This window comes from Mus caroli, chromosome 11 (genome assembly GCF_900094665.2).
Source record: "Mus caroli chromosome 11, CAROLI_EIJ_v1.1, whole genome shotgun sequence".
Classification (NCBI taxonomy): domain Eukaryota; kingdom Metazoa; phylum Chordata; class Mammalia; order Rodentia; family Muridae; genus Mus; species Mus caroli.
In genome coordinates this window covers 72,063,978-72,077,111 of record NC_034580.1, presented here as the reverse complement: position 1 = coordinate 72,077,111, position 13,134 = coordinate 72,063,978, and the positions used below count along the sequence as shown (strand labels likewise).

The 13,134-nt window shown below is 41.7% G+C and overlaps 1 protein-coding gene across 2 annotated transcripts in view; it reads left to right on the top strand.

The window, feature by feature from the left end:
• Positions 1-13,134, top strand: part of Efcab5 (EF-hand calcium binding domain 5) — a 110,442-nt gene that overhangs the window by 50,331 nt on the left and 46,977 nt on the right. For both annotated transcript variants that reach the window (XM_021178008.1, XM_029483107.1), the window contains 2 exons: positions 7,935-8,034; positions 10,580-11,875. In XM_021178008.1, coding sequence (XP_021033667.1) covers positions 7,935-8,034; positions 10,580-11,875 — 1,396 coding nt within the window. The remainder of the gene's footprint in view (positions 1-7,934; positions 8,035-10,579; positions 11,876-13,134) is intronic.

Here is a 13,134-nt window from a genome sequence, read left to right as displayed (position 1 = left end):
TTTCTATACAAAGTCTCATTATTATGGACCAGGCTGTACTGGCATTTGCTGTACAATCATAGCAGGACTTGAACTTGTGATCCTCCCATCCCCACCTCCTGTGTGTTGAGACTGCAAGTATGGATCACCACAACCCCCTGAGAACAAAAGTAATTCTCAAAAATGAATTGAGATGTTGCAATCTAGTTTCTCAGATCCCTGCTAATTTAACTCAACAGGAATAAAGTCTTTGAAGTCCACAATGCCTATTTGTCTTACGTACACTTCTCTGAACAGTGCCTCTTTGACAGAGCTTGCCGGGTGATTGTGGCATCATGATTTTATTTCCAGGTAAAATGCCTAGAAGGCAACTACTCTTTTGGCCAATTAATTTAACAGCAACTCTAGTGCCATGGTCAACATGATGGGATAATATTTGAAGGAATTAGTGGAGGTTGCTTGTGTTCCTTGTTTTTTTCCCATCATTAAACAGTCATGTGGTGATCTTGGAAGGAAGGTAGAATCTAGAATACAAAAGTCCACTGAATTTATGAGTGAACTTTTTTTTTCAGCAGTGACTGAAACAAGCATTTAAGAAAGCCTGGATTTAACCGGGCAGTGGTGGCGCACGCCTTTAATCCCAGCACTTGAGAGGCAGAGGCAGGCAAATTTCTGAGTTCGAGGCCAACCTGGTCTACAGAGTGAGTTCCGGGACAGCCAGAGAAACCCTGTCTCGAAAAACCAAAAAAAGAAAGAAAGAAAGAAAGAAAGAAAGAAAGAAAGAAAGATGAAAAGAAGAAAAGAAGAAAAAGAAAAGAAAGGAAGAAAAAAAAAGAAAGTCTGGATTTTAAGATAAAAAAATACTGGGTTCTTGAGAAAGATTAGAGACTCATAGAACAAGGAAGAATAAATAATAGTATCAAAAATAGCATTAAAGCAGTTTATGTCTTAGTAGGAAACTGGGGCCAGCTAGTGGAAGCTTAGAGGTGGTCTGGACCTTTAAGTTAGGTTAGAACTTGATTCTCCATTCCTTGGCTCTAATCAGAGGTGGAAGCTAAAGGTAACATTATAAATATTTGGACAGTCCAAGTAGGCGGCAAGATGGGAGCATTTAAAGACAGCAGAAGGTGGGCCTTCCGCACTTCCCATCACCACAACAGTAAATGATCAACATTCCTAAATAGGCATTGCAAACCTGTGCAGAGAAGTTCTGAAATAGCTCTAGAAAGACACCCAGGGACGTGTCAAGAACCAAAATCACAGAAAGTAAAAAAACCATAACAAAACTTGCAAGTGAGTAAGCAACATAGTGGCAGCACACCACACAATCAGCAAGCAGGACATTCCCCCTTCCTAATAGCAGGACACCATATAACCCCCATGGTGTCTGCACACCACACAGTCAGCAAGCAGGATGTCTCCCCTTCCTAACAGCAGGACACCATATAATCTCCAGTAAAAAATGGACAAAGAACTCAAACATTCAGAGTGAAAGTTAATAGCTATTGTGTCTTTGTAAAACCATCTAGATATATCTATTTAAATAAATAAACATTACACACACACATTCCAGAATTTTTTATACCATAAAAATAACAGCCTTAGCGAATAAAACTCTATGTAGTAGGAGGCTTCTTGTAGAACTATTGGTGGTAGATCCAGAGAGATATTGAGGGAATGCTTATCTGTACAGGAAATGCTTTAAGAATGATAAATATATTGGCTGTGGTGGCTGAACAGGAAGCAGTGATCACTCGCAGACTTCTAGAAAGACCCAGATTCTCATTTCAGGTCACTGTTGGAAAACCTAAATTTGCTGTAAGATTGGAAATCTGATCCTCAGATTTCCTGTACTGAAAAACCCTGCCCCATGTTGTCCAGTGCATCCTTCTAGACATTCCAGAAGATCTGTAGGATTTCCATAACATCTGGCCAAATAATCTGGACCTGCTCTCAAAAGAAGTTTGGACGAGGGAAGGGCTGCTCTGGGGAAGACCTCCCTTCAGGAACTGCGTGAAGACAAGGGGGAACCGGCAGAAGAGCTCTGGAAATGGAGGTGGTAGCACTACCAGCCAAGTACCCCATCTCTCTCAGAAGAAAAAAGTTTGAGTAAACCACTCTGTTGAACATAAAAGCTAAACCAGGTATGGCGATGTACACCTTTAATTCCAGCACTCGGGAGGCAGAGATCATGGATCTATGTGAATTAGAGGCCAGCCTGGTGTGCATAGTGAGTTCAAGTACAGCATGAGCTACATAGAGAGACCATGTCTCAAAACAAACAGCAACCGCAGCAAAGAAAGGAACCCTTTAGGAAGAAAAAGGAAGTGAAGATTAAGATTGTTGAGAAGTAGAATGTGGTTACCAGGCAGAAGCAGTTATTCCAGCTCTCTATTACTAAGAGTATGCCATTAACAAAGTTACAGTGAGGTGCTGAATCTAAGGCTTCGTGTATGCTAAACAAACACTCTACCAACTGAACTACATTTCTAGCCCCCCAATGTTTCTTCTGAGCTGTGCATGGTGGCTCACCTGGAATCCCAGCCATTGGGGGGGGGGGGTAGCAAAAAGAGGGTTAGGAATTCAAGGCCAGCCTCAGCTACACAGTGAGTTCAAGCCCAGCCGGAGAGATACGAGACCCTGTCTCAACAGAACAAAACAACCCCCCCACACACACACACAGTTTTAAGCCTTTATTTAAAAAAAAAACTTTAAAATGGTATTTTCTAAGATCCTTATTTAATTGAAGTTATTCACATTAGAAATATAGCATGAAATATCAAGTATCAAGTAGAGCATTCTATATATAGATATATCTCCTAGACCTTGCTTTGCTGACTTGAGAATGGAGATCTTCCAACTGGTAAACAGAAGCTAAAATCCACAGGGCCTTCTACTAGGTTTGTGTTTTGGTCAACCATGTTTCAAAGAGAACTTATAAAGATTAAAATATTTATAAAATTAAAGATATAGGAAATTATTTTTTTCTTACATGAGATTATAAAAAATTAGACACTGTAAAAGAAAAACTGGAAAAGGTTCAGCTTGGAATGTGGCTTAGTTTATAAAGTGCAGGCTTAACATGACTGTAGCCTGTCGCCAGCACCCCAGAAAACCAGGAGTGCCGGCACAAGCTTGTGATCCCAGTATCTGGGAGGTAGAAGCAGAAGAATCAGGAGGTCAATGTCACTTTTGTTTGCATAGAGGAGTAAGGCCAGCCTAGAGTCCACACGATTCCACCTGCAAAACATAGAGAGGAAAGAAAAATTAAAAAGGAAGTAGCAGGAAGCTTAGCAGTAGGGCTGCCCAGACTGACAGAGGGAGGGAGGGAGGGGGAGAGGATGAGGAATGGTGGCACCTGCCTTTCCCAGTGCTTGGGAGGCTGAGGTAGATGGGTCTCTGTGAGATAGAGGCCAGCCTGGTCTACAGAGCGAGTTCCAAAACCCGAGAAACCCTTAAAAAACCAACACCAAAACCAAGCAAAAAAAAAACAAAACAAACAAACAAAAAAAAAAAAACAGAAGTAGAATGCTTGGCAACAGTAGCAAAAATGGTGGATAGAAGACAAGGAAACGCAGCCTTACCTTAGCCACAGAGTTATAATATCATTCCAAGGTAGACTTTTATAAATCAGCGATGGATACTATAAGTTCTAGAGCAATTACAAAAAGAAGCATAGCATTAGACACATGTATACATATGCACGCACACACACACACACACACACACATATAAACAGAGAAAAGGAGGCCATGAATTTGAAAGAGAGCAGGAAAAGGTTCGTGGAAAGAGTTGGAGGGAGGAAAGGAAAGGGAGGAAATGGGAGGAAATGATGTAATTATACAATGTTCTGAAAAAAATCATAAAACAAAAACAAAAAAGAAGACAGGAAAAGAACAAATAAGATAAATGAAAAGGCAAGTAAGAAGATGATAGATGTACAGTAACCATAGCAACTACATCAATTAAACATTTTCTAACAAAAGCATGGGGCTGGGGGGAACTGTTTGGAAGATAGAAAAAGATGAGTGGGAGGTGGGTAGGAGGCCAAGAGAAGATAATGGGGAACAAATAAGATAAAAAAATATATTTTAAAGTATTAAAATGTCATAGCAAAGGCTATCTTTTTGTATAATTAATATATGTAAGAAAAAGGGATATGAAGAGAAACACATTTATAGGCCTGAGCAGTCCAATTAAAAAATATTGTCTAGTTAGATAGAAATGCAAGAACTAAGAAGGAAAAAAAGCAGAAAAGACAAAAGAGAAAAAGCAGATTAGCAAATGAAAAATGCAAGAACTGGTATGAAGACATGTCTTAAAAATGAAAGGCTGGGAGAAGACATACCATAGAAGTGGGTTGACTCTAAGACAGTCCTAGAGAGACTACCAAACAGCCTATAGCCTCATCATAATGGCATTTTCATGCTATGTAACATTCCTGCTCTATGGCAGTTGACAGTCGCTATGGCAGGAGCCACAAGAGAGAGAGAGAGAGAGAGACAGAGACAGAGACAGAGACAGAGACAGAGAGAGACAGGGAGAGAGAGAGAAGGGGTGTCTGGCCTCCAGGAAAACCGCTGCCTTTGTGCTGCCCTTCTGACAGGGATGGTCCTCTCCTTTACTGACTTCTCTTCTCCACTCCTTTCTTTGCCCTGTATTTGTGAACTCCTGACAATCAGAAGTTGAGAAGTTGATTTGAGAGTGTATCTATCACATCTGTTCTTTTTTTTTTTCACATCTGTTCTTTTCTTTCTTTTTTGTCTTTCCACAATGTCAGAATTTATTGAATAGCAATAAATTCGCAGGCATGGAAGTTTCAGCAGCATTTTAACAGCTGTTCCTGCTTTCCTTGACAGCCCTGACTGGGGCAAACACAAGGTTATTTATTCCTATTGTAACAGCTAATGTTAATTCTCATGCCACACATTACACACCACACACACCATATGCATCTATGTTACAGGAAAAACTACCAGGGGTTAAAGAAGTAAAGAATTTCAAAGAGGCCTGAGAATCCAGAGCTGGGAAACTGACCAAATTCTAAAGGAGTCTATGGGAATGAGATACAGAACCAGCTCGAAGCTTCCACGGAAGCTCTGTCGGCTGTTTTAGAGTCAGGCTACAGTTCAGAGCTGGACAGGAAGATGGGGAGAGGGCCGATGAGAAGACCTTCATCTTCAAGGACTGAGCCAAGCAGAAGCCCCTAAGGAAGTCAAATGTCAGATGACAGGCTGGTGGGAGCTGCGGGCATCTCAGTCTATTTGCATCCCAGAACAAGGAAAAGAGTCTCCTTTACTGCTCAGTTGCTATTAGGTCATTATTAGTTCCATAGTTCCAAAGAGAGTGAGGAAAGACCCAGTTTACAAGCAAAAACTATTCCATTTATTTACTTTAGAAAATTTAAATACTAATTCCCTTTATGTACTTTAGAAAAATATATCTAAATGTACACAGGATGTGTGAATAAGATTATTCATCGAAGCTTATTTTTCTCAAAATACTAGAAACAACCTAATTTCTATTAATAAAAGAATTCTAAGAAATTACAGTGTTTTAATATTATACTATATAGCAGTTAAAATGAATAAAGTAAACTTTTTCTTTTAAGATTGATTTAGTTTGTACTTTTCATGTATGGGCATTTTGTCTATTTTATGTAAAAAGCACCACACGCGTGCCTGGTGCTTACAGATAGCAGAAGAGGAAGCTGGCTCCCCAGGAGCTGGAGCAATCGATGGTCATAAAGCTACCACGTGGGTGCAGGGAACTGAGCCTGAGCTCTCTGCAAAAGCATCAAGAGGTCCTAACTGCTGAGCCAGCTCTCCAGCTCCGACAATGAATAAAACATATTTCTTTATCTGCACAAATTAGATCCAAACGTTGAGTAAACCTAAGCATTTTGAAAGCCACAGACATGTTAGCATACACCTGAACTTGGGAAGCCAAAGCAGAAGAATTCCAAGTTCCAGGCCAGCCTAGGCTACCTACAAAGTCCTAGGCCATACTGGGCTACACAGCAAGATCTTGCCTTAATTCCCTTCTAAAACCACAATTTCAAAAGGCAACTTAAAGAATATATATTATCACTCTAGTACAGTTTTGTGCACGCTTTTTATGTGTGTGTGCATGCATGCACAGGTAGAGGTCAAAGGATAACCTTGGGTGTTGGTCTTTTTTTAATTCTTTGAGACAGAATCTCCCACTGGCCTAGAATTTCCCAAGTCAACTAGACCAAATGGCCAGGGAACCCCAGGGCTCCGCCTGTCTCTACTTCCCCAGTACTGGGATTACAAGGACTCATCACCACACCCAGCTTTTTTATGTGGATTCTGCAGACCAAACTTAGGTCCTTGTTCTTGTAAGGCAAGCACTTTTCACCAACTGAGCCATCTCCCAACCCCTGTGTGTACTCTCAACAATTGTTACTTCCAGCTCCTAAGATCACAGGCAGTGTTAGGTTTGCCATTTCTTTTTTACATTTCTCCATAATTTTTTTTCATTTTTTTTATTAGGTATTTTCCTCATTTACATTTCCAATGCTATCCCAAAAGTCCCCCATACCCTCCCCGCCACTCCCCTACCCACCCACTCCCCCTTTTTGACCCTGGCGTTGCCCTGTACTGGGGCATATAAAGTTTGCAAGTCCAATGGGCCTCTCTTTCCAATGATGGCCTACTAGGCCATCTTTTGTTACATATGCAGCTAGAGACAAGAGCTCCGGGGTACTGGTTAGTTCATATTGTTGTTCCCTTTAGTTCCTTGGGTGCTTTCTCTATCTCCTCCATTGGGGGCCCTGTGATCCATTCAATAGCTGACTGTGAGCATCCACTTCTGTGTTTGCTAGGCCCCGGCATAGTCTCACAAGAGACAGCTATATCTGGGTCCTTTCAGCAAAATCTTGCTAGTGTATGCAATGGTGTCAGCGTTTGGAAGCTGATCATGGGATGGATCCCTGGATATGGCAATCACTAGATGGTCCATCCTTTTGTCACAGCTCCAAATTTTGTCTCTGTAACTCCTTCCATGGGTGTTTTGTTCCCAATTCTAAGAAGGGGCAAAGTGTCCACACTTTGGTCTTCGTTCTTCTTGAGTTTCATGCATTTAGCAAATTGTATCTTATATCTTGGGTATCCTAAGTTTCTGGGCTAATATCCACTTATCAGTGAGTACATATTGTGTGAGTTCCTTTGTGATTGGGTTACCTCACTCAGGATGATGCCCTCCAGGTCCATCCATTTGCCTAGGAATTTCATAAATTCATTCTTTTTAATAGCTGAGTAGTACTCCATTGTGTAAATGTACCACATTTTCTGTATCCATTCCTCTGTTGAGGGGCATCTGGGTTCTTTCCAGCTTCTGGCTATTATAAATAAGGCTGCTATGAACATAGTGGAGCATGTGTCCTTCTTACCGGTTGGGACATCTTCTGGATATATGCCCAGGAGAGGTGTTGCTGGATCCTCCGGTAGTACTATGTCCAATTTTCTGAAGAACCGCCAAACTGATTTCCAGAGTGGTTGTACAAGCTTGCAATCCCACCAGCAATGGAGGAGTGTTCCTCACATTTCTCCATAATTAAAATGTTCTCAGAATAACGTGTGAAAGGACAAGTAAGGAGCAGTTAACTGTACGTGACACACGCGGGTCATGTTACGTAAGAGCTGAGTACTGTGCATTGAGTTCAACAAGTCATGCCAGTCCCCACAAAAAAAAATTTTTTTTTAAATATCCGCTAAGCCCAAGGCATCGTGACTATGACAAAATGGGAGAATTAAGTATCAGCCTACGGGCAAGATACAGCTTCTTGATTTTGATGCTGTAGCCTTTATATTCATAATGATAATAGAGGTGGTGGCAGTCTTCATGATAGACTGACTATTCAGGAAGTCACGATGTAGCATCATGAAGATTTTAAGTATGCTGCAGTTACTAATTGCAAGCTTTCTGTGTAGGTGATGGCCTTGGATCGGCAGAGGACTCTGGCCCTGCTGGAATCGTTCTATGATCAATGCTCTTCCACCACTAGGAGTTTACTCCGAAACCCACGACAATGTAAGTGTCCCTCAGAGGGAGGAGTGTCCTGTTGCTGAAGCTGGGTGTCGTAGTCCAATGACAGACTGCAGTGGGATCGTTTTACTCCTGAGGGATCCCGTGCATCTCCCCAAGTCATGGCAGCTGTAGCCGATCTACTTGTTGCTATTTCCACAAAATGCACTCTTGCTCGCAATTAGACGGATTTTCACCAAGTGCAGTCCTCAAACCTGTGTCCCATCAGAACTCAACTAGACCAGCTTTTAAATTTGTTTCGATGAAGGAAGGCTTTGGTGATAATCTGAACACTTTTAACAGCTAAGTTAGGAATGAGTATTCCGTGTATAATTGCAATTTAGAATTCTAAGGCTTCTGCAGAAGATATGTCTTTGGCCGAAGCAGCTATACCTCCATGCTTTTATGGTAAAATATGCATATATACCTACATGTTGAAATATTCTTTTATATGTTTATCAATAAGTATGATTACAGGGCTGTTGGTTTCTCTTTATTGCGTTTTCTTATTTATTATGGCTGAGAGAGCCATAGCATCCCTGTGCACATCAGAAGCCAGCGTACCAGTTCTCTCCTTTCACCATGTTGGTCCAGAGGATCTGACTCAGATCCCCCTCTGCCTTGGCAGCAATCTCCTTTACCCAAGGCGTCCTCCAACTCTGCTTTTATTTCTTAAGGAGAATGGCTTTTAATGACTGGTTTGTCTTATCTCTGTATGCAGACTTGTTACTTGGAGACTTAAGAATCTTCGAGTGCGGTGTATAAAAAGCTGTAGGAGCCACAATGTTAAAAGCTTAATTACTAAATACTCTGGGAAGAATGGGGACAGGCAGGATTTCCAGAACTTTGTGGCATTTTATCTGTAGGGGACGCTTCTTCAGACTGAGTCTCATTATGTTAGTTTTGAGAACTCTCGATCTCCCTGCCTCACCTGAATGCCAGCATCATGGCCAGTGTAGTCATATCCAGCATAGTTTGTTGCTTTTTAACAGTGAAATCCTAGTGACTACTACCCAGTCTTTTCTTAAAGTCCTTTCTTTTCCCCTCCATCTCTAGCTTTGTCTCTCCCTGCCTTTCTTTCTTTTTCTGTACTAAAAACTGAACTTATATTAAACACTCAATCTACCCCCGAACTGCACTCCTGACTTTGTATAAAATTCTAAAGCACACACCTCCTAGGTCTTGGAAGGAAGAGTTGAGGAATGGAGAATTGAAGGGAAAGGAAGGGATGGAAAGCGAACCGAGTGAAAGATAAGGCTAGCGTTTGTTTGTATAATGGAGAGATTTTAATTTGTTATTATTTGAGTGTGAGCATGATGTGGGGGTGGGGAGTGCATACATGCCATGTAGCATATGTGGAAGTCGTAGGGCAATTTTGTGGAGTCTTTTTTTTTTTTTCCTTCTACCTCTATGTGGTCTCTAGGGATCAAACTGAGGCCATCCATGGTGTGCAGCAAGCACAACTCTCCAGCCTGTATTGTAGATATTTTAAAAGATATTTGAGATGAAAAGACAGTTCCAGTCCTCATATCTATTCTGTGCTTATTGAGAGGAAAAGGGCCACAATGGTAAGGGACAAGTTTCATTTGATTTAGCAATCCAAGCAACAGTCCAAATATCGAAAGAAGAGAGATGTTCATTTTGTAAGACACACCTTCCAAGAAGAGTGGATAACTAATTTAGGGTAGTGAGACTTCTTATGTTCCCTTGAGTATCTAGTTGTAGCAAAAGGTGCCTGATACTTTGTTTTATCATTGTCTAAGACAAGATAAAGAGTTATGTATGAAAGGATGGACCATCCAGAGACTACCCCACCCGAAGATCCATCCCATAATCAGCCACCAAACCCAGACACTATTGCATATGCCAGCAATATTTTGCTGAAGGGATCCTGGTATAGCTAGCTGTCTCGTATAAGGCTATGCCAGTGCCTGGCAAATACAGAAGTGGATGCTCACAGTCATCTATAAGATGGAACACAGGGCCCCCAATGGAGAAGCTAGAGAAAGTACCCAAGGAGCTGAAGGGGTCTGCAACCCTATAGGTGGAACAACAATATGAACTAACCAGTACCCCCAGAGCTCGTGTCTCTAGCTGCATATGTAGCAGAAGATGGCCTGATCAGCCATCATTGGGAAGAGAAGCCCCTTGGTACTGCAAACTTTATATGCCCCAGTACAGGGGAATGCCAGGGCCAAGAAGCAGGAGTGGGTAGTTAGGGGAGCATGGCGGAGGGAGGTTATAGGGAACTTTTGGGATAGCATTTGAAATGTATATAAATAAAATATCTAATAAAAAGTAATAATAAAAAAGGAGTTATGTATGGAACTTGCTATGTTGACGAGGCTAGATTCAAGATCTGTCTGTTGCTACCTCCCGAGTGTAGTGACATAAAGGCATATGTCACTACATCCAGCTCTGATATTTATTTTTAAAGTAATGCGCTTATGTAATAATCACTGACCTCAGTGCCATTTTATATTAATTCTATAATTGTGATTCTGTACTGTAAGATCAATTATTTAGATAAATCCTTTGTTTTCTGCATTAGGGCCCTTTGTTGAATTTGAAGAGATTGAGTTGACTGAGTTCTGGGGAGACATGGATATTAAGAAGCACATTTATGAAGACTTTGATGCACTGCTCTTAAAGATGAATATGTTAGTTGCTGAAAAACTTGCAGACAAACTCACAGAAAACAAAGATCTCCCACAGCAGCAGAGAGATCAAGAACTTTCATCGGCCTCAACAACGGAGCCAGAAACTGCCGCACAACTGACCTCTCAACAGAGATCCCGTAGAGTATCACTTACAGGACAAGGACAGGGCAAAGGGCCTCGCAAAACATCTGCTTCAAAACAAGGAGCAAGGAGAGGGTCGGTGGCAGAGCAAGGGTCCCGAAGAAGCTCTACAGTAGAACAAACCCAGCGGAGAGGGTCGGTGGCAGAGCAAGGGTCCCGAAGAAGCTCGGCAGTAGAACAAACCCAGCGGAGAGGGTCGATGGCAGAGCAAGGGTCCCGAAGAAGCTCGGGAGTGAACCAAACCCAGCGGAGAGGGTCGGTGGCAGAACAAGGGTCCCGAAGAAGCTCGGGAGTGAACCAAACCCAGCAGAGAGGGTCGGTGGCAGAACAAGGGTCCCGAAGAAGCTCGGCAGCAGAACAAACTCAGCAGAGAGGGTCAGTGGCAGAGCAAGGGTCCCGAAGAAGCTCAGCAGTAGAACAAACGCAGCAGAGAGGGTCAGTGGCAGAGCAAGGGTCCCGAAGAAGCTCAGCCATGGAACAAGAGCCACAAACAGCACAAGACCCAAACAGAGATTCATTGCCAGAACAAGAATCACACAGAGGGTCCATTACGGAAGGATCACACAGTGGGTCAATTTCAGAACCTGGGCAACGCAGAGCATCAGTAACAGGACAACGCAGAAAGTCATCTGTAGATGACGCCGGAAGTGCAGAAGCAGAGTCACGCAGAGGATCAGGGATAGATCAAGGACAGCACAGAGGATCAGTAGGGCAGCGCAAAGGGTCAGGAGAACGCAAAATGTCAGCTTCAGAGTATGGACCACATCAAGAGTCCACAACAGAAGAGCCACTCACTGAGTCAGAACCAGGACCACAAATAGACACTATTCAAGAACTAGATGAAGACTCAGCTCCACAATTAGAAGAAGATGGTGCCTTTAAAAAAGGTAAAACCTTGGAACTCACTAAAATAGAAACTCAAGAAGAAAAGCCTTTGCTGCCCATCAACAAAGAGCAAGTCCCCATGGATTCCAAACAGCCAGAAGTTCCCACATCCAGCAAAAAGGAACGTCCATCAGGCAGCCCCAAAAAAGGGCGCCTTTCAGGTAGTTATTTAGTTCTATAAAATCATCTCTTTTATAGATTTTTTAAATGATTTTATAAAATGTTCTGTTTTCTGGAGTGGCTATTAAGAAGTCTTTTTGGAAAGTACTCATTTAAGTTAAGATCTTTGCTGACTGTCATGCCATGGAAACCACAGGTCTGTTTTGGTGTTCAACACTTGAGACATTGAACTTTTTTTTTGTTTGTTTTTCAAGACAGGGTTTCTCTTTATAGCCCTGGCTGTCCTGGAACTCACTTTGTAGACCAGGCTGGCCTCAAACTCAGAAATCCACCTGCCTGTGCCTCCCAAGTGCTGGGATTAAAGGTGTGTGCCACCATGCCTGGCAAGACATTGAACTTTCAACTAAATGAAAACCAGAATGCTTATTATTTATTTTTCTAGAGTTTTGTTTGTACCAAAAGTCCATTAATAAGAAGTCTAGCAATGTTTTAAAGGGGGGTGTTTTGTTTTTATTTGTTTGCTTTTATTTTTTTAGTCTTTTGTTTTTCGAGACAGGGTTTCTCTGTGTAGCCTTGGCTGGCCAGGAACTTATTCTGTAGACCAGGCTGTCTTTGAACTCAAAGATCCACCTGCCTCTACTTCCCGAATACTGGGATTAAAGGCATGCTACCACCCAGCTTCTAACTGGGTTAATTTTTTTAAAAGACAGACACATTTCCATGTTAAATGCAAGTCACTTAATTTTTCTTAATTTCAACAATTAAATGGGTCAGGAATAGTGGCATATGTCTTTAATCTCTGCACTGAGGTGACAGAGGAAAGTGCTACAAGTTGGTGGCCAGTCTGGTCCTCATAGTGAGTTCCAGGCCAGCCAGAGCTACATAGAGAAAACATGTCTCAAACAAACAAACAAACAAAACCAGGCTTTTGCTTCTTTCATTTTTGAATCTTTTCTAGAAGAGTTTTCAAAAGCTGTATTTCAGACAGAAGGCACTCTGAATTTTTAAATTTTTAATTTTATTTTACGAATTTTTTTTTAATTTTATTTTATGTGTATGAGTGTTTTAGTGTCTGTACCATGTATACAGTACCCATGGAGGCTAGAAGAGGGTGACAGATCCACTGGAACTGGAGTTACAGATGGTTGTGAGACACCATCTGGTCTGAGAGGACTGTGAGCTCTCAGACAGAACCTAGGTGCTGAGAACAGAACCTAGACCCTCTTCAAACACAAGTAGGTTTTTTGGTTTTTGGGTTTTTTGTTTGTTTGTTTGTTTTGGTTTGGTTTTTTTTTTTTTT